The 24,544-nt window shown below is 46.3% G+C and overlaps 12 protein-coding genes across 12 annotated transcripts; 6 read left to right on the top strand and 6 right to left on the bottom strand.

Moving 5' to 3' along the window:
• C8R40DRAFT_1080869 (uncharacterized protein) lies at positions 1–2,491 on the bottom strand. Its single transcript, XM_046227105.1, has 7 exons — positions 2,324–2,491; positions 2,202–2,263; positions 1,800–2,152; positions 1,700–1,750; positions 1,557–1,636; positions 1,203–1,507; positions 1–1,147 (listed from the first exon to the last, which is right to left on the bottom strand). The coding sequence occupies exons 1-7, from the start codon at positions 2,390–2,392 to the stop codon at positions 232–234; spliced, it is 1,836 nt and encodes a 611-aa protein (XP_046091674.1). The 5' UTR covers positions 2,393–2,491; the 3' UTR covers positions 1–231.
• A 104-nt stretch (positions 2,492–2,595) lies between these two features.
• Positions 2,596–5,260, top strand: C8R40DRAFT_263638 (FMN-dependent dehydrogenase-domain-containing protein). Its single transcript, XM_046234531.1, has 16 exons — positions 2,596–2,703; positions 2,760–2,814; positions 2,865–3,125; positions 3,175–3,244; positions 3,298–3,459; positions 3,522–3,910; positions 3,961–4,026; positions 4,077–4,134; positions 4,190–4,205; positions 4,259–4,329; positions 4,389–4,400; positions 4,449–4,469; positions 4,528–4,598; positions 4,649–4,759; positions 4,811–4,866; positions 4,930–5,260. The coding sequence occupies exons 1-15, from the start codon at positions 2,660–2,662 to the stop codon at positions 4,847–4,849; spliced, it is 1,446 nt and encodes a 481-aa protein (XP_046091673.1). The 5' UTR covers positions 2,596–2,659; the 3' UTR covers positions 4,850–4,866; positions 4,930–5,260.
• Positions 5,261–5,385: 125 nt separating this feature from the next.
• On the top strand, positions 5,386–8,294 carry C8R40DRAFT_1165536 (uncharacterized protein; the record flags this gene model as incomplete). Its single annotated transcript, XM_046230711.1, has 4 exons — positions 5,386–5,436; positions 5,488–7,350; positions 7,409–7,897; positions 7,953–8,294. 4 exons carry the CDS (start codon positions 5,386–5,388, stop codon positions 8,292–8,294), a joined length of 2,745 nt encoding a protein of 914 aa, XP_046091672.1.
• A 586-nt stretch (positions 8,295–8,880) lies between these two features.
• On the top strand, positions 8,881–11,468 carry C8R40DRAFT_1165535 (uncharacterized protein; the record flags this gene model as incomplete). Its single annotated transcript, XM_046230710.1, has 5 exons — positions 8,881–8,955; positions 9,014–9,108; positions 9,170–9,756; positions 9,808–11,007; positions 11,065–11,468. 5 exons carry the CDS (start codon positions 8,881–8,883, stop codon positions 11,466–11,468), a joined length of 2,361 nt encoding a protein of 786 aa, XP_046091671.1.
• A 775-nt stretch (positions 11,469–12,243) lies between these two features.
• On the top strand, positions 12,244–13,334 carry C8R40DRAFT_1270121 (DnaJ-domain-containing protein; the record flags this gene model as incomplete). Its single annotated transcript, XM_046234033.1, has 7 exons — positions 12,244–12,321; positions 12,373–12,401; positions 12,456–12,505; positions 12,569–12,851; positions 12,902–12,968; positions 13,026–13,159; positions 13,290–13,334. The coding sequence occupies exons 1-7, from the start codon at positions 12,306–12,308 to the stop codon at positions 13,332–13,334; spliced, it is 624 nt and encodes a 207-aa protein (XP_046091670.1). The 5' UTR covers positions 12,244–12,305.
• A 342-nt stretch (positions 13,335–13,676) lies between these two features.
• Positions 13,677–14,932, bottom strand: C8R40DRAFT_1165533 (uncharacterized protein; the record flags this gene model as incomplete). The annotated part of the gene is made up of 2 exons (XM_046230709.1): positions 13,677–14,669; positions 14,729–14,932. 2 exons carry the CDS (start codon positions 14,930–14,932, stop codon positions 13,677–13,679), a joined length of 1,197 nt encoding a protein of 398 aa, XP_046091669.1.
• Positions 14,933–15,089: 157 nt separating this feature from the next.
• C8R40DRAFT_1080845 (uncharacterized protein) lies at positions 15,090–17,855 on the bottom strand. The gene is made up of 14 exons (XM_046227104.1): positions 17,827–17,855; positions 17,633–17,774; positions 17,322–17,576; positions 17,154–17,270; positions 16,864–17,092; positions 16,689–16,802; positions 16,618–16,636; positions 16,215–16,555; positions 15,957–16,157; positions 15,755–15,903; positions 15,565–15,697; positions 15,350–15,508; positions 15,235–15,292; positions 15,090–15,180 (listed from the first exon to the last, which is right to left on the bottom strand). Exons 2-11 carry the CDS (start codon positions 17,651–17,653, stop codon positions 15,569–15,571), a joined length of 1,575 nt encoding a protein of 524 aa, XP_046091668.1. The 5' UTR covers positions 17,654–17,774; positions 17,827–17,855; the 3' UTR covers positions 15,090–15,180; positions 15,235–15,292; positions 15,350–15,508; positions 15,565–15,568.
• C8R40DRAFT_1080841 (uncharacterized protein) lies at positions 17,679–18,185 on the bottom strand. The gene has a single exon (XM_046227103.1). The coding sequence runs from the start codon at positions 17,955–17,957 to the stop codon at positions 17,796–17,798; it is 162 nt and encodes a 53-aa protein (XP_046091667.1). The 5' UTR covers positions 17,958–18,185; the 3' UTR covers positions 17,679–17,795.
• Positions 18,186–18,823: 638 nt separating this feature from the next.
• C8R40DRAFT_263494 (DNA-directed RNA polymerase III subunit Rpc5) lies at positions 18,824–19,952 on the bottom strand. The gene is made up of 3 exons (XM_046234528.1): positions 19,420–19,952; positions 19,016–19,365; positions 18,824–18,964 (listed from the first exon to the last, which is right to left on the bottom strand). The coding sequence occupies exons 1-3, from the start codon at positions 19,805–19,807 to the stop codon at positions 18,857–18,859; spliced, it is 846 nt and encodes a 281-aa protein (XP_046091666.1). The 5' UTR covers positions 19,808–19,952; the 3' UTR covers positions 18,824–18,856.
• A 589-nt stretch (positions 19,953–20,541) lies between these two features.
• Positions 20,542–21,364, top strand: C8R40DRAFT_1080839 (uncharacterized protein). Its single transcript, XM_046227102.1, has 3 exons — positions 20,542–20,592; positions 20,665–20,864; positions 20,923–21,364. Exons 2-3 carry the CDS (start codon positions 20,729–20,731, stop codon positions 21,330–21,332), a joined length of 546 nt encoding a protein of 181 aa, XP_046091665.1. The 5' UTR covers positions 20,542–20,592; positions 20,665–20,728; the 3' UTR covers positions 21,333–21,364.
• Positions 21,365–23,773, bottom strand: C8R40DRAFT_1080838 (uncharacterized protein). The gene is made up of 8 exons (XM_046227101.1): positions 23,740–23,773; positions 23,126–23,686; positions 23,030–23,078; positions 22,830–22,974; positions 22,694–22,780; positions 22,239–22,642; positions 22,074–22,185; positions 21,365–22,025 (listed from the first exon to the last, which is right to left on the bottom strand). The coding sequence occupies exons 2-8, from the start codon at positions 23,602–23,604 to the stop codon at positions 21,553–21,555; spliced, it is 1,749 nt and encodes a 582-aa protein (XP_046091664.1). The 5' UTR covers positions 23,605–23,686; positions 23,740–23,773; the 3' UTR covers positions 21,365–21,552.
• A 114-nt stretch (positions 23,774–23,887) lies between these two features.
• On the top strand, positions 23,888–24,540 carry C8R40DRAFT_1158078 (P-loop containing nucleoside triphosphate hydrolase protein; the record flags this gene model as incomplete). Its single annotated transcript, XM_046229696.1, has 3 exons — positions 23,888–24,082; positions 24,143–24,288; positions 24,342–24,540. 3 exons carry the CDS (start codon positions 23,888–23,890, stop codon positions 24,538–24,540), a joined length of 540 nt encoding a protein of 179 aa, XP_046091663.1.
• Between the last annotated feature and the right edge of the window lie 4 nt (positions 24,541–24,544).

The raw sequence follows: 24,544 nt of genomic DNA, 5'->3' as shown, positions 1-24,544 counted from the left end.
CCGAGAAAGATGTAGATTATGCATCTACTTCAGTAGAAGACAAACGTAACATATAAGGGGTTACAACTTGGTGAGAGCTATTGACACATGTACTAAGTACGAAAGAAATGATACAAGGGGGACCAACTATGCAAAAAAGTCAAGTCAGAGATGATCGAATTGGTTGAGAAAGATATTGATAGGATAGTTCAAAGTGCCCATCAACTGTGTTGACTAATGGAAGGAGTCCCTTCAATATGAACCACTCCAGTTATAGTCTGAAGCCACACCTTCGAGCCCAAAATCACCGAACCGCGTTTCTACTTCTAGCTCTGTGCCATACATCGTGCGTTTCATGGCATCAGAGGAATCTTCAGGATGTGCAGCGCTTTCACCGCCCTCCCGATTATCAAAGGCAGCGGGATTAAGATATTGTCCCATCTCGGCATCCTGGCTACTAGTACGTAGTGCGGGCTCAAGGCGAGATCGTGGCCGAGTGGGCGGTGGTAAACCGAACGCCTGGAACACGTCCGTGCGGTTGCGATTGCTACTGCTGAAACCTGTGGGATTACTGTCACGAACGGGCGTGGGAGATTGAGGGGGTTCGGGATAAGAGAAGCCAGGCATAGAATATGGGTTCCCAGCTCCGGGCGTAGGAGGGACAGGTAAGAACGAAAATGAAAAAGGTGGCATGTTCTCAGAGGCATCCTGAGTGCTGGTCACACGAGGCCGCGATGGACCCGCAATATTATTCGGAGGTGTGGAAGCGGTGTAGAAGGCTGGCAACGGAGTAGTGGGTGGTGGCGGATCGACATAAGAGCCGTCTGGTTCTGGACCACTGAACACAGTAAAACTTGAACCACGGGGTGCTTCTCCGTTCTCTTCTGGAGATTTGAGAGAATCATCCTCGCCATCAGCATCGGGACCAGCACTGAGTTTGACCCGCTTCTTGTTGGGACGGAGAACGGTTTTAGCTAAATCCTCTTCAGAAAGACCGGTCCCTTGACCTTGTTCCACAACACCTGCAACATTGCTACCCGTAGAATCTCGGTGTCTTTTACCAAGCATGACCGGTGCGATACCAGGGTGTGAAGAATGATGTGCATTATTTGAAGTTGAAGGTTGAGGTTCGCTCATCAAAGCTGGAGCTCTCGGGATACTGAGCGCACTAAGACAGAGAATGTCAATTCGGTAAAAACCGAATATGAATGCATTGTACATACTTGGGTATGGACGTGCGAGTCATGATAGGAGTTCGATAACCAGAAGCAGCTTCCTCGGATATTGGACTAGATGTTCGCTGTGTTGTGATCAGTTCCCTTAACTGTTGAAGTTCATTATTCAGAGAGTCCGCCAGCGCTGCCTTTTTGCGAAGATCTTCCACTTCGGTGGAAAGAGTATCTACTTTTTGTTTCCAGACATCGATATCGGCAGCCTGATTACGAAGCTGCATTAACTCATTCCTTAGAGACTGCATTTGTTGGAGCTCAGCTTTGAGGGACTTCAGCTGCTCATACAGTGGTTTCAACTACGATGCACATTAGGCAAGAACTAGCGCTTTAGGTACGATGACATACCGCTTCCATTACATGTGTATCGATTTCAGTTGACATTGCTGGCACGGAAGGGGGATTCGGTGGTGATGTTTGAGGAAGCTCTTCGGTGAACATTGCTGTTGGATAAATCAACGTAAGAAAAGGGATATTGAGGAACGACATACTGGGTGCTGGTTCTCCTGCACGGTGTGGCTCTATAGTTTCGGATTCTAGCTCTAGTGAAAGTCAATATCCAGTCGTAAGAACATTCAAAGCGGCACGAACCCTCTTCAATAGTTGCCTCGGACGGCTTAACACTTCTGCTTCCCTTCCCTTTCTTCGCTCTCGAGGCGCTGACAGATTTCGTCACCGCACGGGCACCTTTGCCTCCAGCAGCCAGAGGCCGTCCGACACCCAATCTAAACTGAGTTTCTTTCGCCTTGCGTATACGAGGCAGCGGCGGCGACCGAGGTACTTCTTGTACTCCTGGTTGAATTTTTTCTTCTTCCTCCGCACCCTCAACGGATCCCTCTTCATCTCCTTCGACATCATGGACAATCATAGAACTCGTACGAGTAGACCGACTGGACATCCTTGTTGAAACAGATCGCTTTCCAGGCTCTTGTTTGGTACCTTGTCTGAGAGGAAATTTAGATGTATGCTGTGCTATGAAGATTTCACACTCACTGTGCATCTAGTAATAGGTCTATGAGCGCTTCAGACTTCAGGTTGGCTCTCAGACCATGATCCTATAAAAGACACAAAGGCTAAGGGCTTCGGACAAAGACCAGGAGGTGATTAGGACATACTTTGCATAATTTTTGAAGATCAGCACGTTTCATAGCCTCAAGAGAAGCTCTGTCTGTTATGGGAGTCATAGCAGCGTAATTTGAAGATTCTGCGGAAACGTTGCTTGATGCCTGTGGAAGAGTCAATTCAAGGAATTCAAGTGATACGCGGGTCACGGTTAGAAAGTGAACAAAGCACGTGTCGCCACGCTGACGTCATATGATTTGCGCAAGCGCTCAGCCGGGCCGCTTTTTAGGTTTAAATCAAATTTCCGCTCCGATGACCCGAATGCTCATGATCTCCCTTCGAAGTTGCAGCTATAAATTGGTACGATTTCTTTTCCCCATCCCACAATAATGCCGTGGTCCTTACAGGAGGTCTCTCAACACAGCGATTCCAAGTGAGGACTTACTTTTTGCCCAGCTTTTACAAGCAGACAAATTAATGCACCTTCAGATCATGCTGGGTTATCATTGACAAGAAAGTCTACGACGTGACAAATTTTCTGCAGGTAGGTGTATTTTCAGTATCAACGGCTAGACTAATGACTTCTGCATACAGGAACATCCCGGAGGATCCAGCATTATCCTCAAATATGCGGGCCGTGACGCAACAAGCGCGTATGAACCTATACATCCCTCTGACGCTCTCGAGAAGAATCTTGAACCTTCTCAGCATCTGGGCCCTTTGGACAACGAAGCAGTTCATGCCCTTACCAAAGCTGAGGCTTTGAAGAAGAAAACCAAGGATGAAATACGTTCAGAGCAAGCCATGAACAAACGGCCTCCGCTCAATCGTATCATCAGTTTAGCTGATATAGAGGCAATTATTCTTGAGCTGAGATATTGGTTCCTTCTAATAGACGTCGCAGGATGTTGCGAAACAAGTTTTGTCTTACAGGGCATGGGCCTACTACTGCTCTGCCGCAGACGACGAAATCAGTTCGTTTCTTTCGTTACATATGTGCGTTTGGACTAATGTAGTACACATCTAGGTATGCAAGAGAATGCTCGCGCGTTTAATAGGTTCTTCTTCAATGCCCGTGTAATGAGGCCTGTATCCAAATGTGATCCTTCAACGAAGATTCTAGGTTTTGAAACAACACTCCCAATATTTGTTTCTGGAGCCGCGCTTGCGAAATTGGGACACCCGCTGGGTATGCTCGAATCATGAACGCTTTCGCAAATGTGGGGATCATTAATTGATGTTCGTGCCTAGGCGAAGTTAATATCACGAAAGGCTGTGCCCCGTCGAAAATCATCCAAATGGTTTCCTCGAATGCATCACTTTCATATGCCGAGATTGCGGCGGCCTCCTCCCCTTCTCAGACATTATTCTTCCAGCTGTATAAGCACAAGGACGACGCGACGGCCTTGAAACGCATTCGGGAGGTGGAACAGCTAGGGTACAAAGCCATTTTCTTGACGGTCGATGCAATCGTACCTAGTAATAGGGAACGAGATGTAAGAAGTCCATGGGTTCTGGACGACCAGGAGACTGGAATTAAAGTATACAATGACGGGGAAGGTGCCGCTGACTCAGATCCTGGTCTTGGAGTCGCCGGGGCTTTGATTGTCAACGACGACCGTGATATGACATGGGAAAAGGTTGGTCTCAAACCTTATTTTCCATGCATTTATATTTAACATCTGTTCAGACCATCCCGTGGCTTCGTAGTGTGACCAAACTCCCTATAGTAATCAAGGGCATTCAGTGCGTTGAAGTAAGTTTGACCGGTCAAACTGGTTCACAGTTTTGATTTTCGGCTTTTAGGACGCGATCTTAGCAGCTGAGGCAAACGTCGATGGGATACTGCTTTCGAATCACGGGGGTGAGTAAAGTACCACATTTCAGAATAGCCAGAGCTCTTAGTGCGAAAAATACAGGAAGACAATTAGAATAGTGAGTTTTGGTGGAACTTCTAACAAAGAGCATGTGCCAGATTCTTTTTTTAGTGCCCTACCACCACTTGAAGTCTTGTATCGACTACGAATGCAACAGCAACATATATTTAACAAGTTAGAAGGTTAGTGAATACCTCCCTCCAGTTTCGTTTGAGTCATTTAAACTATTTCGTTGCTACAGTGTATATTGATGGTAAATATCTTTTCGAGCCTTGTCGTCGTATATCTAACGCTTGATCAGGGGGTGTACGTCGCGGAACAGGTAATCCATTTCTACAGCTGCCTAAACCTTTCGTTACTTACCTCTGGCTGGTGATGAGACGTTGTGAAAGCAGTGTGTCTCGGAGCCACAGCCGTAGGACTTGGTCGACCGTTCCTCTACGCTCAGAGTGTAAGAGTTCAATGCGCATGGTCTAGCCTTGCGGCTAATCATCAGTACAGGCATACGGCGAAGTAGGTGTACGCAAACTCATTAGTATCCTCGAGCGAGAAATAGTTACCGCGATGCGCTTAATGGGCGTTGCTAAAATCGCCGAACTAACGCCAGACATGGTGAGTAGGAAGCTCGTACTAGTTGCGAAATTCTGATTGTTTCTGTGGAAGGTTGAACGCGTCAATTGGCATCCAGTAGCGAAGCTATAAGCCAGACAGATTTGTAGGTCTGTACAATCACATTTATCGGTTCGTCTGTGCCTTCGACGCTCCTGACTTCACACTACAAGTCACTATTATCCTGGGGAAGTCTAAATGCCCCTGAGCGCTCAACTTCACAATATATCGAAAATCAACAAGCCGTACAAATATCAAGCCCCGAAAAATTTATCATAACTATTTCTACATCCAATCCCATGGTCCACGTGTGCGTTTACTTACTAAACCATCTGTGTTTGAGGCTTCCAAGTTCCTCGTTATTGTAGAGTCTAGACTATGAGGTCATCTTTCTAGTCTGACTCTCTGATCCTAATGATTTCTTCTTCTGTCTTGAGTTCCTGATTGTAATAAGATGTTGAAACGAGACAATGATCTTCCACGTCCATAGATGGACTAGATAATTCAAACTGAGTGACCAAGCGCGCCCAATTCCCAGTGTCGATATCATGTGACCGAGTTTCAACTTGTGATTGCCATAAACAGACTGCTGCTTTGCTAGGCTCAGACCGATTCGTCAAAGATTCATCATGGGTTTTTGCAGGAGATGTGGTGATATAGTCCCTGGTACTCGTTGCAAGGTATGGCTATTTATATGTAATAGTAATCTGAGAACTCAAGAAATACCACAGTGCGGGGGAACTGCTGTTGCTCCAGCGGTGGCTTGGAAAGAGTCTTCAGACCCATGGACAAAAACCTACGTCTCCAGAGAGAAAGTACCCAGTAGAGCTCCCCAGGCTTCTGTGAATACAAACGTAAGGACCGATACTACAGGCGTAGCCTCTAACACTTCACCCACCAAACGATTTCCTCGGCCTTTATCTTCCCACTCTTCATCTTCAACAACTGTAATCGGTAAACGTGTTACAGAACATATCACAGCTTCCACTTCTCAGTTAAATCGCCCTCCTTCGCCACTCAAGAACTCTACAGTCGTTTCCCCTGAATCCGATATTTTACCTTCACTCAATGCTCATAGCACAGGCTCACTCGCTAAAGTCTACGGATCAGTACTCCAACCGAAGGAATCCTTAGCGTCCCATGCCTGCGCCCTTTGTGGTACAGCGTTCCCACCCGACAGTACTATATATCCCGAACCTTATGGCGACACATCTCATCCTACCCGATTCCTTTGTCGAGATTGCTTCACGTCTAACGGCGGTGCTAAAGGACACTGTCCTGGATGTTCTCGTGCCGTCTTGGCCCTGAAATCCGAGGGACCATTTATTGAAGCCGCTGGTGACTACTGGCACAAGGCATGCTTCACTTGTGAGGGCTGTGGAACGAACGTAGGTGACTCACCAATGGTGGACCTTCTAGGAAAACCCTCGTGTCCAGAATGCTTTGATAGTTGTCTGAAGCGAGATCGTACACCGAAAAAAAATCGGAGTAGTACGACCAGCTTGAATAGTCCAGCACGCAATGTCGGTGGTGGTATCAGTAGCTCCAACCCCAAGAGTAGAGAAGGAAGTCCCACGATAGAGGAGCTGGAACAACGATTGGGGATTGTGAAAAGTCGCCAATCTAGTCCTGCTTTAGAAGACCTCTCTCGGAGGCTCAGCATGATTGCCTCGTCACCTCTGAGCCGCTCGCCCTCTCCAAGACGGTCTACTGCAACCCCAGACGACAGTCCACTTCTCAACCGGTCCAAGCGTGTTTCTCGTGCTGACTTGCTTTCTGAAATTGACCGGCGTGAAAGCCGAACTTCGCTTCTTATTGCCCAGCGAACGGGATCCAATAGTCCTGCCCCCGAGCCAACGGCTGATCAAATTGAGGAGATGAAGCGACGGTTCATGAAATCGACTTCAAGCTCTCAAGAGTTCCCGGTTGAATCCCCGTTGCCAGCACCGTTCTTCCGACCACGACTTCGTAATGCCAGGTCTTCTGGCTCGCTGAGCTCGCTTCCAAATCTTGCAGCTAGTCCCCGCGAGTCTCGAACTCCTGATCTACTCTCGGATTACTCTGATTCCGCCACACAGTCGTCTGTTAGTCCAGATTCGCCACCTCGCCTAGCAGATGCAGAAGACGATGCTTTCTCAATCGCAAAGCTGTACAGCAGAGGACTTGGCACTCGTTATGCACGGTCGGATTACTTGGAAGACGATGTGATTGTTGAAGAGACCAATAGTCAATTAAATACTCCAGATAACACGCCAAAACATAAGAATATCACCTCACAAAAGGCTACTCCAGTCGTTTCTCCAAGTGCAATCCCAGATTCCAGATCCCATAGTTCCTTACGCAGGCCACCTTCCTCAACATCCTTGGCAAGTCCAACTGCTTCGTCGTCGACCAGTTGCGCAAAATGCCGCAAGCCATTGTTTTCTCTTCGGGAGGGAGGTCGATACGTAACCGTTCCCGATGATGTCACTGGAACTCCAAACACATATCATACCGCTTGCTTTACCTGCTCGGTTTGTGGGCTGGAATTCACACAGGGCGTACAAGGGCAAGCGGCGTTCATGAAAGGAGAAAAAGGACCATGTCATGTCGATGTAAGTTCGAAAAAAAGTCTTCTCCTTAGTAGGACTACCGCTAATTTGAAGTGCGCAGTGTGCTCCCCCAGCTAAGATGACTATACATAAGATCCCGAGCCCTTCCTCTCTACCTTTACCTGCCCGTCGTACCCACACTTCTTCTAAATCCGTATCCTCGTTGTCATCTCCGCCGTCTTCTCCTAGCTCGGGTACTTATGTATCCTCAAGATATTCTCGGCCCCCTTTGAGCGCACCTTCGATGTCCAACTCGAACTCGAGCTCGGGCTCAGTACCTCGATTTGGAACTATAAATTCATGTCCCGGTTGCAAAAAATTAGTGCCACATGTGTCATTCGGCATCAGTGAAGGAGAGCGCAGCGTTCAAGGACCGAATGGTACAAGATGGCACGTCATGTGTCTGGTTTGTGGTGGAAAGAAGGCACCGACTAGAGGTGTTCTCCGAGGCAGAGATGAGCGTAGAAGAGACGAACCTGGATGTGGCAAAAGACTGGATTCTGGAGCTAAGACTGATGGCGGTGGCAGCGTTTTTTGCCGAGAATGTTGGGTAAGTTCTAAAAAATGTTCAATCAATTCAATATGTAGCTGACTTTATTTCATAGCTTCTCCTTCCGTCATCACCAGCTTCGCCTCAGTGGTCGCCTACTCGCACTCCTCTTGTACCAACACACACGGGCTCGTCGACCAAAGTTGTACCTCAGTACACTGGTACAACCACCTTGGCCAAACAGTTCACTGGCCTGGGTGGTGGAGACGCACCTCTTCTTAGACAGCTTACTGGCGGAGGACTGAGCCCAACTAGAAGTTTGAGTCCCACCAAGCAGATCAGCGCTCTAAGACCCCGCCCCAAAAGTGTTATTGGAATGAGGCCTTCAAAAAGCGTGGATGAGGGGCGTGGAATGCGTCTGGTACGACAAATGACCGGCTCTGGAGGTAAAGAGTGATCTTTGAAGGTTTGTAAATTTAAGGGAGGTATTCATAGACTACGTTCTTTAAGGACTCTCGATGGACTCGTCGTATTGCTTTGATCTGATAGCAGCTGTATGTTCTACGTGTGTAACCCCAATGACCAATGTGACCAACACTGGTTTCTTTGATGGAACTACATACCTAGCAACGGGAGCCAAGCTTGGAAATTGGGAATACGGTGCCTCACTGGTGTCTCGCCGACGGTGGCTTGATCGAGCTTGATGGTAGCTGTACTCTTTTTTTAATAAAGAATGAAGAGGATTTATGAAGGCACACATAATGAGCTCCTATGATATATATTAATCTGAAATCCGAAATGGATACGTTGGATAGATAGAATACAATGATTTGATACTTTCCGACAACAATGATATTGATCCTGTCGTCAAGTATGAACAGTGCCTGTTTCTTTCTTTCTCACTGCTCTCAGTACTGAAGAGGGGGGTTCAGACCGTCGTTCCTTTCTCTTGCTTTCTTTCGTCTTCTTTTGGTTTGCAGGTCAAGTCTTCCCGAAGGTTGAGCTGGAATCAACCCATTGTATCGTTATCGAAAGTCTTCACCATGTCTATACATACTTCTCCAGTTCATGCTCTGGTACCAAGAGCTAGTACTTTGGCTCTCACCAGCGATGCTGCGGTGTGTGATTGTATTCTGACAATTTCAGCCTAAACTGACATGATTGTACTTCGTCCAGATTGAATACATTCTTGCAGATATTCCCTTCTTTTGCATTGGACTGGTGGCATTCGCATTCTTTGCCTTCATGCTTTTTATGAAACGCGTCACCTTGTATGTCTTCGGAACCCCCGATGCTCAATGCTCTAATGCTAATATACGGCAATCCCTTTAGGCTTTCCATATATCTTTATTCCACTGCTTTATTTAGTTTCGTTGCCGCCGTGATCGACCTAGCCCAACTACTTGTTCGCGGTTCCGTCAAGGTAAACATGAACACAGGCATAACCTCAGGCGTCACAGCCCTGATCAACACTCGCGAAGTCGGTCTTTCCATTGCCATCGGACTCAGGTTCCTTTTCTTCTGGGCTTTCGTTGCTGAACGTCCACGTGGAGAACCACCTCCCACAACAGACCTGAGTGATCCTCGAGTCTACGTCTATCACGCCCAGAATTCTCATAGTGCCAGATGGGAGCGGTGGGGTTATTTGGGCATTTTCCTAAAATGGTTGATTCTGGCTAGTGTTATCTCGATACCCATCCTGCAAATCATCTGGAGGATTGCGGTGAGGCACTTTGGAGTCGTGTATATGGTTGAATCCACCATAGAAATCTTGATCTCTGCTCTTCTTCTGTTGAAAATGATCCTCAACGTTTTCCTGTCGCCGGTCTCTCCGTGGTGGAAACCATTCAGGTTCTACATCGCACCTCTGATTGCGCTGCTCATCAACCTCGGCATAGGAATTGGAGAATTGGTTTACTGTGAGTGTGGTTCGTTTCTGTTTCGGAGTCTTCTCGCTCAGTTACGATTAGTCCTTTTCTCTGAAACATCTCTCGGACGATTCCTACAAGCGTTAGAGGTTTATTTGATGATCATTTTTCTTATGCTTGTCGCCTTCTATAAAGTTCCAGTAAGACCCATTCGGCCAAGCGTCAGCACGTCATATATGGTGGAAAAAAAACCTCAAAATACTCAGTCCGTCGCGGAAGCCCCTGCTGTTGATGAGCCTTCAGCCGATAATGACACCCAGACCAGGCTGTCGATGGTACCACGAGTTACATCTTGGATAATTCCCTCGCGGCGGCAATCCAATGTGGGAAGGCAGAACCGGCCAAATACAGAAGATGTAGAAGCTGCACTTACGCTTCCATCATCTCAGCCTATCCAACAACCCAAACAACTTGAACCCCTATCGGTACGACAGAGTCTCCAAGAAACTCGAGATCCAGCACGACAAAGCGTTTGGGTACCTCCCCAACCCGAACCTGTGGACGATTCCGACCTGTTCGTCAGACCTATACCTACTCCTACCCCTGCAATTTCATCGTCCGTCCTCCTCCCAGAAAAAGACCAAATGGAAAGTGGGTCCGAAAATCGAACTTCCACTGGTGTTTCTCTCCGTTATTATGGAGTGGGTCACGACTCGCTCATGTCTTATCCAAATCCATCGTTCATGGCCAACGATGAGAGCTCGTTGAAAAGTTCTGGGACGGATTCTCCCATTTATGGTCTGGATGGGATCGTTAAACAGCAGAAAAACCGGAACTCTGCTGGTTCATCACTTCGACCTCCGCGGAGACCAAGTGTGAGTTCTTTCGACGAGCTGATTCAACAGCAGGCCGAACTTGATAGAAGTATCGCTGCGTTGCGATTGTTTTCCCCTCCCACGTCGTTCGCCGAGGCCGAAAATCCGTCTGCAGGTATACCCGATGGCACCTCCCTTTCTACCACTAACAACCGCACAGTCAGCACACTGACCTCCTCCTCTGCTCGCAGCGAGTTTTCACTGTCTATATTCCCGGATCCTCCGATTGCTGATTTCCCTTTGCGAGCGTCCTTTTCTACAATGCGCGCAAATAGAACGAAGCGGCAGTCTCGTCGTGATTTGCCTACTTCGTTTGACAATATATCATTGGATGTACCCTCTCTGCCAGATACGCCAATGCGCCTAGCGCCTGGAAGATCGTTCGGTTCGAATGCTACCCAGTATGATGTCACGTCATTTATTGGACGTGAGTCCATGTATTGTCTCTGTGTCACTGTTTGAATCTGACTTTTTTGTATCTCAGATTTGACCCGCCCTTCAGTGACCGAGGGGCTCGCGCAATCAGAATCGGCGAATCAGGCGTCCTTGACAAATGTATCAGAGGAGGTCAAGGCTGACCCGAAATCAGATACCCCGGTTGCGGAGGACTTGACTCTTACTAAGGAAACCTCGTATCCACAGCTTCGCCCGTTCTTCCTGGGAAACGTAACTACCTCCCCCGCTGTCTCGTCGCCATTGGCAGAGGGCGCACGGGGTCCGTCTACGATCTCTGTGGGACCTCGTAAACCTGTTCGAGGCCGGTTAGCGTTGCCATCTAACCCTCGACCGATAATAAGTGCACCAATGCAGTCTTCTCTGGATCAGGCGCCAGGTGCGTTCGAGAGTCCTCGACCGCCTCCTTCATTTTCGACATCAAGTATGGTGTAGATACCAAGTACTTCGTATTTCATTGATAGTATGTATGTACAAAATAGCAAATGCCACATGTTCTGTATACCCTTTCATGCTTTTATTCTGTGAGTTCAAACGGCTCGGAGTATGAAGAACAAATTGAACTACAAAAAAAGTTACTATAACATAGGGCGATTTGCCTGGGTGGAAGCCTAGTTTTTAAGGAGAAAACATGGATGAAAGTCATCGGGTCATACCTCCAAGTTCCGTTGTGCTGTACCTAGCGTTCAATGTAAGGTGGTGGGTCGAAAAGGACGAATAACTTGAAAGTTGCTTAGTTGAGAGGCCGTGATACCTAGAGTAAACAAAACAAGAAAAAGTCATCAAGCAAATGAAACCTACTAAGACTGCAAGCAAATTCTGAAAAGATACCACGCTTCTACTGGATTTTGCCATCCTTGAATGCAGATGGAATGTCGAAAAAGTCTTCAGGTTTAGCTGCTGGAAGTAATTGCAACTGGTCGGTGCATTCAAAGGGTTTCTCCAGCGATTTGCAGTGATGGTAGAAGTTTTGCCAAGTGATGTCCTGCGACGTTGTCATAGATGCTCTTTCCTCCCTCCATTGGTCTCGTCGATTTTGTGGCCACGAATAGGTTAGATGAGGAGACATCCATTTGCCTAGTAGTAGCCATGATAGATTGGAGCAGCTTATAAAGCTTTCTACTAGGATTAGATTAGATTAGATTAGATCACGGAAGAGGGCGCCAATCAATTTTAAAACCCCGCCATTTTGTAATGACGTAGTGACCATAACTCGAAGTCTGTAAGCATTTAAACTCACAACCTTGCACTTTATCACTTTCCCTTACCATTATGTCCCAATTTCCAGGTGAGTACCAAGAAATTAGTCGGCTTTCTGTATGCTCAAAGAACCCTTCAGACTACTACGCAATTCTAGGAATAACCCAGGTATCATCTTCGGCCTATTTTCGAAAGAAGTTTGAAACATGAATACATTTCCAGAGTGCCAGTCAGGATGACGTTCGAACAGCTTACAAGAAAGAAAGTCTAAGGTATTTTCTCGTCAAACTACTTCATGGGCTGTAAAATGATATACATATCTGTAATCTTTGCAGGACACACCCTGATAGGCTTGTCAAAGCTTCACCGGCACAGAAGAAATTAGCCACGGAACGATTTCAAGCTGTAGCAGATGCCTATTACATGCTTTCTGATGCAACAAGGAGAAAAGAATACGATTCTCTACGTGCATCTAAAACACCCAACGAACGCAGCACAGACTCCAAGTCTTCCTACAATTTTTTCTCGCAGTTTTTCGGTGGCAGTAGCGCTGGTACACAAGCGGAAGCCAATCAGCAACCTAATGCTGAAGGTGTGTTCACTGACGTCTTTGAAGAGGTACGTGTATCATCAATGATTCTGAATCTGAAACATATAATTTTATATAGCTCCTACGTCCCGAGGTCGAACGTCGATTCCCGCTGTGGGGTTACGTTGGTGCTGCTTGTGGAGGAGGTGCGGGCTCTATCTCGTTCTATACTATCCTTCCACCCACTCATATAACCATACTAGGTATTGGATTCATAATTGCTAATGTGCCCGGCGCCATGCTCGGTGCATTCGCAGGAAATCGACTAGGCTCTATTAGAGATGCTAAAGGAAAGAGTGTCGCTTCGGTTTTCAATGAATTAGGAGGGAGCCAGAAAGTGTGTTGGTTCCTTGTTTATTCTTCCTCTCATACTAACAGTTCATGTCTCATTAGGCTGAGGTAACTGAGTTTGCTTTGTATCTTTCATCTCATCTCATCTTTTCCTTTCTCATTACCGCCTCTTCTAGATCTTGCGTGCTTTAGCTATGAAGGTCCTTGGCTCTGCACTCTAATGACCTACTTTATACGGATGTATGTATATTTATCTCATTATTGTATGTCATATTTGGAACATTCTATGAGTATACAAGGGTTCAATTGCAGTTTATCCACAATCAATATGTATGTATGTTTGCGTAGAACCGAGTATGTGTAGTACATTTTGTGCAGTAATTTAAATAATAAAAAGCAATGCGAATAAAAATTATTGTAAGTTCATTTGTACGCAAGAACGAGTTGTTATTTCCCTCAAGTACCTTCTTCCAAAACTGAGAAACAGGCTAAAATACATGTTTAGCGAAACTTCGTGGGGTTTGTGAGCTTGATAATATCCGGTCGCAAAATCATCGACATCATCAATGCCACATTTCCCCGATCTGGGCGTCATCCATGGTTAAAATTGGTTGCAATGCGCGCAGAGCCTCATAATCTTCCGTAATGCTACCGGCCCCGTTCGCCATCGCCAGACTCAAAGCAGCGAGAGCCTTCTCCGAGCGCGAAGCAGAAGCATATGCTGATGTTGATGATGATGAAATATCGCCCGTCAGATGGAGATTGGCAGAAGGAATTGAAGGAAGCTGGAAAGAAATGCTAGATGTAGAGGAACTAGAAGTAGAGGATGCTGAGTTTGACGATGAGGGCGTTACGTCCAGCTGCGTAGGAGGAGGAAGTGATGCAATCTGAGCCAGATCAGATGAGAAGACATATGGTGAGTTCGACGAAGATTCGAAAATGTGGTAGGAGGAGGAGGAAGAGGAAGGAGAACGCTCCGGCCTCTGTATAGGGTCTCTGGGATCCTCATCCATATCATTCAGCGAAGATTGTCTCGGTGATCTGCTCATTGAAGGAGAAGAGATTTCTTTAGAAAGAAACGCCTCTGATAAATTTCCTGAGAATATTTGAACGTCATCCTCCTCTGAATCCGAATCGCGGCGCAAGGTCTGTGATCTTCTCGCAAGGAGTGAAGATCGCTTTCTCCCCCGTTTCTGAGCGTCTTTCACTTTGGAGAATGCGCCTGATCTGGCGCGAGACTGTTCATAATCTCGCATGCGGCGTACGAAACCCTCGCCGTTTTCGGCGACACTTCGCCTGAGTTCCCAGAAGGCATTCGACCTGATCCGAGCCAAGTCTGAGTAGGAAGAAGAAGAAGGAGATTGTGCGTGAATGCTGGGGTCCAAGACGGATGTGGTGGTGGTGTTATACATGGAGTGACGTTGTCGTGGATCTTTACGAGGAAAAATGTTGAAATCTACTGAGGATGAAGGTAATAATGGAGATTTCGGCGATAGTCCGACGACATTTCTTGTAAGGTTTGAAATCCCTTCTTCATCAGAACTCGTCCCAGAAGGCTAAGAGAGTAGATCTAGTAAGATGAAGTTGGGATCAGTTCTGGAAAAGTAAGACTCACAGAGCCATCCCTTCTCCGCCTCTTTGAATGCCAGGATTCTACATCTCTTTTGAAAGTTGTGATGTCTGGAGTACCGAAACTCGTGAGATACGCCCTTTTGGTCGCCCCACCCCATGAAGAATCCCGATTGACTGTTGGTGTAGTTAAAGGGTCGTAAGCAGATTGAGAGCGGCGTCTGTGGTTAAGAGGTCGCATAGACGACATAAAAATTGGTAAGAGTCTGCGGAGAGCGTGTGTGCGTATTCTGTCCTTCAAAGTATGGGTATGGGAAGGAATCAAGAAACACAAAAAAGGACAAGCTAGAGGGGTTGAAGAAGTATGTATAGTATTAGATTACCTAAACTGTATATCTAGTAGTAATAATCTATCTCTACTCCAATTGGTCAATGCGGATTTTTTTACCCCATTGTTCCTCGATCTGGCAGCGCAAGAAATTAGGAAGCAGTACGATGTATGACTTTTTGTATATGCACCTCCATTTTTCCATTTCTGATCAAGATAGCAGGGGTTCACAGCTTACGCTTAGCAGGTTTAATTTTGTCATGTCATTTTTGCATTACTAGTATGTATCATGGTCATTTCTCGTCAACAAAAATCAGGTTTACTTATTAGTGCCTTGGTCCTTGGTCCGGGTGGGGATCCACGAGGCTTCAATATGCAGATCGAATATTGTTAACGTACAGGACCAGGTTATGCACTGTTAAGCTGTCACTTTCCCGGCGCTATCAAACTTCTTCGGTGGGTTTTTTGTGTAGTTATCCTTTTGGTCCACCAGGTGATCTGAGTTTGACGGTAAGAATTGTGGAGCAGCTTGAGTATTCTGAGGATAGGCTTACACTGTCATTCGAACATATGAGATACCAGCAATAGTGTGTAATTAGGGTATTGACCATGATAAATCAATCGCGATTGAAATGTAGGCATGTCTTCCTTCATCCGAGCTGTGTCGGAATCAAGTTTGGAGCGAAGCTAAGTTGTCCACTTAGGTACAGGTCGCACGGAAAACGAAGACGAAATATGACTCACTGTGTCGAGTAAAACGGGCCCAATTGAGATCAGTTGTCGTTTCAGCAGTTGAAAATAATCGTTCTCTGATTCTTCCATCTCCCCTTGCAGTATCTTCTTGAGTTCGACACAGAAGCTCATGGTCCAGGGTGAAGATAATATGAAGTGTTCTGAGCAATGAAGAATCAAAACCGTGTAAGTTATCTAGACCAGTCCCGAGTACCTGTTGAAACATCCGAATCTAAAAGGCGTAGCAGTGCACCACATACACCCAAAGATACAATAAGCGCGACAGCTTGTTCATCTTCTAAGAATTGGCGACGAAAAATAAGAGTCATCGTATCTCGTAAGTGATTCCACGCTTCCGCACAGGTCAAAGGGTCTGGAAGACGCGCTGCGGCCATAACATGATGCGCAAAACTAGCTAAAGGTACGCTGGTCAGAAGACAGGTCAATAGATAGATAGAAAGTTCAAACCAACATGTTACAACTAGGTTCGAGGATCCGGCGTTTAGAGCAAATCTCCAGACATCCTCTTGCTTCGGACTCTTGAGGGGTGTGCCAGCTGGGTCTGTATCAAGAACACAGAACCCGGTGACTATGGCTTCGCGTAAACGGTTGTAGGCTAAAGGCGAGGCAATTTGATCTTTTAGAAGTCGATTCGTTAATGAAGTCAGTAGATTCAGGATTGGCTGTCGTTGTACGTGTTTTCGACCTTCGGCAGAGTGCCATATCCGCAATAGGAGATAAAGGACAAGTCTGACTTCGTCCGCTTGGGCATTGGACAGGTTTTGCTCGGATTCGGTAGATCGTATCAATCCTCTGACGGTAGAACGTGAAGTCGACTCAGTTCCCCGAGCGTGTTATGTGCGGAGCCGACGTACCGTCTCGACTGTAGAATTACTGAGCATAGCCTAGTATAAAGTCAGATCTAAAGATGAAACACTCGACTTACACTCATCAATCCGCTCCTTGAAATGAATTTCCTTATCTTCACAAATATCGTTTATGGCTTGTGCAAACGCTCCTTCATTGACCATGGTTAATGATTCCAAGATGGTCGATTTCACTATATGGCGTTCAGTATATGTTCATGACTGAAAGCTTAAGTATTAAGCATTTCAACCCACATTGTAGTCTTCCATCATTCCCTGTCTCCAAATGCAACAGAACAAAGACACCCAACAAACATTTTGCTGTGATTTCTATACCTGTCAATCCGGACCCACGAACCAACTCGTTACGGAGCAGGTGGTCGATGGCACGGCATGCATTAAACAGGACGACGTAAAAAGACTCCTGTAGAGTCGCATTTTGTCTTGCTGCCAGAAGGGAGGTCGTACTACGATGGAGAACTTGCTAGAATGATGGAAATCTGTATGAGACCAAGATTCGTCCAACCAGCTGTCCGCCTACTTGCCAGAAACGCATAATTAGCAGCCGAAGGATTTTTGTCGAGGAGAATATGCGGATTATGAATGTCTTGATATGGCGCCGAATCGACGCCAAGTTGTAAATGATACAACCAGGTTGCCGTCTAGCGAGCGAGCGTCAGTAATAACAGTTTGTTGACGGAAGCCCTACATACTAATTGAGTAACACACTCTGTGTTTGCAACTCTGTAGTCATTCCACGTTCCCCAGCACCAGCACATAAAATCTCCCCAATGTAACAACAAGATTTGTGCTGAATCGAGTTGTTGACATGGTCTGATGGGTGAATCGTTCGAATTTTGAACGATACTTGGGTTCATTATAAGCTGTATCATGTACAGGATACTACCCAAGGTACGTGGACGAAATGGAGAAGCCGGTGGGTCTAAGTTCAGACTGTAGTCGGAGGCCTGAAATACGTAGAATCGCATAAAGTTGTCTTCCAAAGTACCAAGTAAATACTCACAGTAAAGAGGGAAATGATCATGGCGTAAGTTAGACGCAGTTGGTCAGTGAGCGCCTGTGTTGAATAAAGGATCGAGGACTCATTGACCGGGATCAAGAGGATGTAATCGTTCAAGATTTTTAAAAGTTCCGCTGCTTGAGGACTACAAGAATTGTAAGGCTCCTCACGTCGAGAACAGGAGATACACTGTGTACGTATCGCAGTCACCCCAAGGATCGTAGCTCTGGAGGCGAGGTATAACAATGTAGACAGCAAATAATAACTGTATAGCAAGTCGCTTGGCAGCCGGAGAGGTATTAGGAGAGCTAATCGCGAAAAGCACCATCGACCACTTTTCTATACAAGTATTGGATATGAGGGGGTATGTAAGCTGGCCATGAAGCTCTAACCAAACCTGGAAGTTGGGCGGCTGCTCTTAGACCGTCGTCTTCCAACTGGGTCCTCATCGCGTCGGAAATAAGCGGATGTATCGACGATCCACATGCCACAATTATCGTGACTTCCGCCAATTTGGCAATGAGCCCGTCCGCCCAACAGACAATCGTAGAGGCGATAGCCCCAGGTGCCAAAGCCTTCACTGCCAAGTTGTGGAAAATTCTTCTTTGAGCGAACAATACTACTAGGAAAGAAGGTTGGGCTAACAAAAATTGCTAGCGATCCACACAAGAGACACGGACGAACAGGACTTACCTATGTATGCAAACAGGCCCAGGTTTTCCAGCGAGTCCTGGCGTTGCAACAGTATCCCATCAAGGTATTTCTTGATGGTGTTGGAGGCTTCTAAAATGTCTCGGTGGAGCTGGGCAGTAACGAATTATTTTTATCTTGAGGGGCTAGGATGAAGCTTACATCTTTAACATTCTGTAGAAACACTAAGAAAAGCAAGTTTTGGGTTCAGTAGCTGTGATTTGACTTACAGCCACGATGTCTACAAGCTGGGCATCTTGCAACGTTCGTATCGCTGTTGTGACTGCTTCACAGAGATTGTATGTAGATGGCTCAGGCGTGCTAGAGCTAGGAGCTGAGGACGATAGATTCAGCCATGCAACCATAGAACTCTCAACGTCAGAATCGTCAGTTTCACTATCGTCGCCGAGCATGATGAATACGCGTAGTGAAGGTAAGAGTCCAAGAGATGAACATTCCAATATTCGATGATCTGATTGACAGGTGAAAAGCTGAAAGAGAAGTCCATTCGCCGTATTCGGCCCAAGCTTAAGATCCCTACGCTTTTTGTGCAGCTGTAAGGAATGTAGTTACATCTGTACTACAGTGCAACTCCTCGCTTCTATAGGAAAAGAATTGATCTAGAGAATGGCCAGCTTCTTCCGTCTAAAGATAGAATTAAAAAGATGAAGGATATATTGAACAAGGGCAACGCACCGTCATTCCACAAAATTGGAGATCCTGCCAAGATTCGTCCTGCTCAGCGCGGATTATCGCAAGCATCTCTTTCCTAGCATTAGATAGCTGGGAAAGATTACCAGCCTTATCATCTGTTCGTCGGGCAGAAACCTGAACTTCCTTCGCGTCACCAGCGGTTGCCTTTTTCTCCTTCTTCTTGGCTGCTGTTACAGGGACAGGTTCATCTGGATCTGGTGGAGGTCCATCATCAGAGTCAGAATCAGAGTCATCGCCTCCTCGTCGTTTGCTTTTGCGAGATAAAATGTCAAGATAAGTAAGCGTGGGTCGGAACTGATGCGTTGCACTGATAGGATGCAGGTGAAGTTCATCTTGGTGGGTCAATGAATCTCTGAACAAAGGCGCGTAATGAGAGGCGTGCTTACTTTCATGAACAATCCCCAGCATTTGAACACCTCGATGCGGAATCTCTTCACTCCTTAAGCGTATTTCTGCCAACCGTGGCTCCTCTCCTTCTCTTCCTTTACCTCCCTTTCGCTCCTGGTTCTTTTCACGATCATCGTCCAGTTGACCTTTCCCAAATTCATGGCCTCGTTCGCTGTTGTATACTTCAGTACGAGTGTCGGCAGGTACGTGGATTTCCAGCACGCGAGATTGAGGTTTTATTCGCGCAGTGATCCGCTTCCCACTAGCTTCAGCGGAAGGAGGCGCTTGAAGAGGACGAGATAGCAGTGGAAACTGGTGAATTTGCAGGGATAATCTATTGGATAGTCGTATCGGCATTCTATTGATGATCTCGTCCTGTTCATTCATGATTCCAGAGATAGCGAATTTGGCGCTTTGCTGTTGTGGTCCGCGCGTACCAACGAACTTTGACGTTAAAGGCTCAGGAGAGTTCCTTCTGAGTCCCTTTTCGATTCTTTCTCTACGGTCCGAACTTTAGCGGGTTATTTATTACCATTAGTAATAGTAGTATCTATCTACTAGTCATCAATGATCATCTACAATCTATCTTACCTTTCTCTGGGTCATGACCTTGCTATGTATACGGTATCAGTCATCTGCGACTTGTGAAGGGTTCTGAAATTACAGCTTCAAACTCCGGCCCAAACAACACATTCGTAGAGGGCAGTAATCGTCGTCTATAGAACGTTCCTGGTAGTCCGCCCCCTTAGATTATACTCACTGCCAGCCTCCGCAATCGCATTACTACGAGATGGACAATCCCGAAATGTCAAACCGGTGTGCACAATGGCCGACTATCGAGCGAGGCTCTCAATATTATTGATCGGCTTTGATCGGTTTGTCTTTCGAAAATATCCCTCAATATCGTTTCCTGACTTGCTACTGGCGGATCCGCCTCAAATCCATACGATGACACAGATGAGTATCATTCTGTAAAACTAAAACTTAAAATAAATAGTAGACTTGCGCAACTCGCTTTCTATTTAACGCTGGTTCGGTATGTGGTTTTTTTGTTTGGGACATCCTTCCCACTGACTTCGATGTCAAGTTTGGGTCTGCAGTGCAGTTACAAAAAGTTACCCTTAGAAATTGTCAGGCTTATTGTGTTCAAAAATTTGCACGCTTAAAATTCGGTATGTATGTACCACTATAAATTCTTTTTCTCCAGCGCATTTCAATTCTAATGCAGACCCTTGTACATACAGCTCTACATCGGCATATCTCCAACTTCAAAACCCTATATCATTCTCACACACCTACACATTACGGATGGTCTTCTTCCCTCGTTATTTGCTCGCGCGTCTTTTAGCCCTATGCGTTGTTCTGCATGTCGCTGTTGCCATTCCTGTGGTTCACACTTCTGCAGGGACTTTAGAACGACGCAAGCCCACACAAGCTATACTTGGTAAGCATTCTTTAATCAAATCGTTTGCATTTTTTAGTCTGACTCATGAATGCCATAGACGAGTATCAGATGCTACAAATCCGAATTCTATATTTCCGTTTGGACGAAGACAAGAAAAAGTCTGATAGCGTAAACCCTGATTTACTGGGACAGTATGACAAAATGTGGCTTTGTATTGGTCACAACTGTTTTCGTGGTGAAGAATCGTCCTCTGGATTGTTACCCCAAGAAAAGATAGCGACCGAGAAAGACCTGGGCCCAGCTCTTCAGATTGGTGTCGTCTCCTTTTTGTCCCTGAACCAGAAGGATGAGATATTGAAATCCTTCGGCACAAAGGTTATCAAGGAGAAAAAGAACAACTTGTCGTATATCCAGGGAATGATTGCGGATTTGCGCGCTAGCTGGAGAAAAGGGATGACACTTGGGCTAGACAAAAGGCCTCCGTATACTACCCACGCTTCTCAGTAATTCTCAATTTGCGGACAGTTCATGTATGTACATCATGAAAGCCTGTAGTATTTCAATCATTTTATCTCCCAAAACGAAGAGTAAGTAAGACATTGTACTGCATGACCCGCCCCTGCTATCGATTAATCCCCCATTCGTGTACAATTGGTCACGGTAAATGTGCACGATCAAAGTATGAACAGGCTGTACCTGGAAAATATAAAAGATATACTTCAGTAAATCACAACCTATAACCTCTCCCCGAGGTGCTACCATTCCCACTGCTACGACTTTCTTCAATGATAAATCCTGTCCCTGACGGCACAGCTCGGGTGTTGTCTAGGGGAACCAACGGTGTGGTCCTACCAGATGTTGGGAGCTGTAACGTCGGAGACGGACAGAGAGGGAAACCAGATCTCAAGCTGAACGATCGTGGTGAAGACGGGGTATCGGAAGGCGACGACAACATCGAATCACTGTATGCAGAGGCTAAAGCCCGTGTATCGTCAAAGGGATTTTCGGAATCGGTGTTCCTAGTTGCAAATCTTCTGATCCTGTTGGAAGAAGCAAAGTTCCTATCAACACCTGTGACACGCGTTCTTTCGGTTTCCCATCTCCTCGTGTGAAGCGCTGCAGCCTGAAGCACGGTTTCCTTTTCATGTCTGTCAACTGCACGGCCAAGACTGTGCGTTGCGAGAATAGATGTAATCGTCCCTGGAGCCAGATCAGACGTCAAAAGGTCGGTGAGATTTGCGAACTTACAGTACAAGCAGGCCCAGCCCATGAACCATAACAGTCCCTCTGAAGTGACCCCTACCACGGCAATTATGGCTACGGTAGCGCAGCACACCGTGATCATTGCGGTATAGCATAACTGAGCAAAAATCAGTGAATAGATTGTGGAGTGGGACCCAGGATATCACGAACCTCATCCTTCATTACTTTTCTGAATAAAAAGGGCATGTAATGACTGATCCTACTGAATGTAGATGGTGCCAAGGAAACTGCGGGCCCGCTGGACAAGGGCCTGAGAGAACTTTCGTCTTCCGCTTGAGCTGCTGATCTTATTCTAAGTCTTGATGGCGGGAGTGCAGACAACTCTTCGCGAACGGAACTCTGGCGGGTAGGAATCTCTGAAGGAACGACTACTGCTGATTGCGGATGAGAACCAACGACTTCGTCTGGCTTGTGACCAAGAGTAAAGTCCCATCGGTCGAGGTGAAAGGGTTTTTCGCTAGGAACATATCCTTCGAAATCCATTGAGAGCGGGACTGAAATGCGGTCCCTCGCAACAACAGAGTTATGTCGCGATTTCCAGACTGCGAATAAAACTAGAAAGAGAATGATTAAGACACAGACGGGGCTTGACGATGGATACGTACAACAGCAGCATAAGAAGATAGATTGCGCGAGTTGAAGCATAACAAAGATTCTGATCCAACGCATATCATCAGATCGTGCGCAATTGCCTAGCGATAATGAGATACTGGAATGGGCCAAAGAAAGATTAATTGATACCTGATAATCTGGTGGTACCGCGCAAGGTAATATAGTCTGCCAAGCTCATACTAACGGCTCCTACGGTAAGAATCGCGAGGGTCGCCAGAACGAAGACAGAGTTGTCAAGACATTTGTACGCCTTGTATCCGAAAATTCCGGACATCTGCAAACATAGATAATGAGTGGCTGCTATACGGAGGGAAGAAGTGCCAGCGTACTATGAAAACGATAGATAGAGTGGAAGCAACACTAATCACAATTTGCACACTGTAGACTATGTAAATCCTTGGAAAAACAGAGGAATTCGCACTCACATATGGCAGTTCACGTGTGGGGTCAAGAATGAAGCAATCTTGGGAACCAGCCCGATGGATGCTATAACCTGACTTGCGAAGAGCATACGGAAGATGATCGTTCGCTGGACCTTGATGCGTCGAAGATAGTTCCCCGAAACCAACGCGTTCCGTAGAAAGATGGTTAGGAGGATACCCATCAAGAGCAGTACCCCGTTATCTTGCTGAAGCTCGTAGCGGTAGGGTGCTGCAATGAGGGATCCATCCGGCAGCGCTTGGTATCTCGGACTGAACTGAGAGATGGGCATGTGGTAGTAAAGAGGATAATCCGGTATTAGTATAGTAGTGGTGAGTGCGACCACTACTTCAGTGGGATAATCATCACTCGTGGGGACTGGCGTAATGCGTGGCAAAACATGCAGAGTCGAGGGGGAAGGGGCAGTCGGCAAAGAATCTACTTTTCCAGTTGAGGTGGGAGTAGAGATCGCGGCCAAAGTCATTCCAAAGGATTGAGATAGACGAAAAGGAAAATAAAGAATGAATCAAAGAAGCTCGCAGCCTCGCTGGGATGTCAACATCGATCTGGAATGGCAGTGAACAAGAAAATAAACACATCGAAAGTAATTATATCTCACGTCAATCATGTTTGTATGACTGAGAACACTCACAAGGTCAGAGCAAATTCTTCGAAGTAAATCCGGACTCAGAATTTATGCGCCGGCGGCAGTTCATCGGCATTTACCGGCGGATTGATTTTCACCTCCTTCATAAAAGACTCTTACTATGACCAACGCCCAATCCCCTGTCATAATCATTACTGGGACTCCCGGGACAGGCAAATCAACGCACGCACAACTTCTAGCAAATGAATCGCCAGTACCTCTTCGTCACATTAATGTTGGAGATCTTGTCAAAGAAAATGGGCTTTATGAAGACTACGATGAAGAGTGGCAGAGTTACACTGTAGATGAAGACAAAGTGCGCTATCGTAACCCAGTAGATGAACTGTTGTAGCACATTCATCATTTCTCATTTCAGTTGTTGGATGAACTCGAACCTATAGTCACAGAAGGCGGTGTCATTCTCGACTGGCACACCTGTGAAATATTCCCTGAGCGATGGCCTGATCTTGTAGTCGTTCTGCGATGTGAGAATTCCCAGCTTTGGGATCGACTAGAAAAGAGGTCAGCGTTCGCGGCACAAGCATTATTTTACAGTCATTCACAGTGTCACGCAGATCCTACCCGCTCAAAAAAATTCAAGAAAATAATGAAGCAGAAATCATGCAGGTCGTATTAGAAGAAGCGCGCGCATCATATCCTGCCGAAATCGTTGTCGAACTCAAAAGCGAGACCACAGAAGATCTAGAGGCTAATGTGACGCGCATAGTGGAATGGGTCAAATCGTGGATACGAGAGAGAGGAGTTGACAGCTGAGCGA

Source organism: Lentinula edodes, assembly GCF_021015755.1.
Source record: "Lentinula edodes strain Le(Bin) 0899 ss11 chromosome Unknown C8R40scaffold_2, whole genome shotgun sequence".
Lineage (NCBI taxonomy): Eukaryota > Fungi > Basidiomycota > Agaricomycetes > Agaricales > Omphalotaceae > Lentinula > Lentinula edodes.
Note: the sequence above shows the minus strand (reverse complement) of the source record. Positions and strands in the feature narration are given on the sequence as shown.

Bases quoted from the DNA above. Each gene is read 5' to 3' on its own strand.
- C8R40DRAFT_1080869 (XM_046227105.1), bottom strand. From the start codon at position 2,392: ATGACTCCCATAACAGACAGAGCTTCTCTTGAGGCTATGAAACGTGCT. The intron at 2,264-2,323 runs GTATGTCCTAAT...TGTCTTTTATAG, and splicing joins ATCTTCAAAAATTATGCAAA to GATCATGGTCTGAGAGCCAA. The intron at 1,148-1,202 runs GTATGTACAATG...TCTCTGTCTTAG, and splicing joins ACTCGCACGTCCATACCCAA to TGCGCTCAGTATCCCGAGAG.
- C8R40DRAFT_263638 (XM_046234531.1), top strand. From the start codon at position 2,660: ATGCCGTGGTCCTTACAGGAGGTCTCTCAACACAGCGATTCCAA. The intron at 2,704-2,759 runs GTGAGGACTTAC...ATGCACCTTCAG, and splicing joins TCTCAACACAGCGATTCCAA to ATCATGCTGGGTTATCATTG. The intron at 2,815-2,864 runs GTAGGTGTATTT...TTCTGCATACAG, and splicing joins ACGTGACAAATTTTCTGCAG to GAACATCCCGGAGGATCCAG.
- C8R40DRAFT_1080845 (XM_046227104.1), bottom strand. From the start codon at position 17,653: ATGATCATTTCCCTCTTTACT. The intron at 17,577-17,632 runs GTGAGTATTTAC...TACGTATTTCAG, and splicing joins TGATCATTTCCCTCTTTACT to GCCTCCGACTACAGTCTGAA. The intron at 16,158-16,214 runs GTTGGTTTGAAC...GCGTACCTTTAG, and splicing joins CTCGAACCTAGTTGTAACAT to CTAGTTTTGCGCATCATGTT.
- C8R40DRAFT_1080841 (XM_046227103.1), bottom strand. From the start codon at position 17,957: ATGGTGCTTTTCGCGATTAGCTCTCCTAATACCTCTCCGGCTGCCAAG.
- C8R40DRAFT_263494 (XM_046234528.1), bottom strand. From the start codon at position 19,807: ATGAATGAACAGGACGAGATCATCAATAGAATGCCGATACGACTATCC. The intron at 19,366-19,419 runs GTAAGCACGCCT...TGACCCACCAAG, and splicing joins GCTGGGGATTGTTCATGAAA to ATGAACTTCACCTGCATCCT. The intron at 18,965-19,015 runs GTGCGTTGCCCT...TTCTATCTTTAG, and splicing joins TCCAATTTTGTGGAATGACG to ACGGAAGAAGCTGGCCATTC.
- C8R40DRAFT_1080839 (XM_046227102.1), top strand. From the start codon at position 20,729: ATGGTCTTCTTCCCTCGTTATTTGCTCGCGCGTCTTTTAGCCCTATGC. The intron at 20,865-20,922 runs GTAAGCATTCTT...TGAATGCCATAG, and splicing joins GCCCACACAAGCTATACTTG to ACGAGTATCAGATGCTACAA.
- C8R40DRAFT_1080838 (XM_046227101.1), bottom strand. From the start codon at position 23,604: ATGACTTTGGCCGCGATCTCTACTCCCACCTCAACTGGAAAAGTAGAT. The intron at 22,781-22,829 runs GTATCAATTAAT...CATTATCGCTAG, and splicing joins CGGTACCACCAGATTATCAG to GCAATTGCGCACGATCTGAT. The intron at 22,026-22,073 runs GTAAGTTCGCAA...ATCTGGCTCCAG, and splicing joins GGGCTGGGCCTGCTTGTACT to GGACGATTACATCTATTCTC.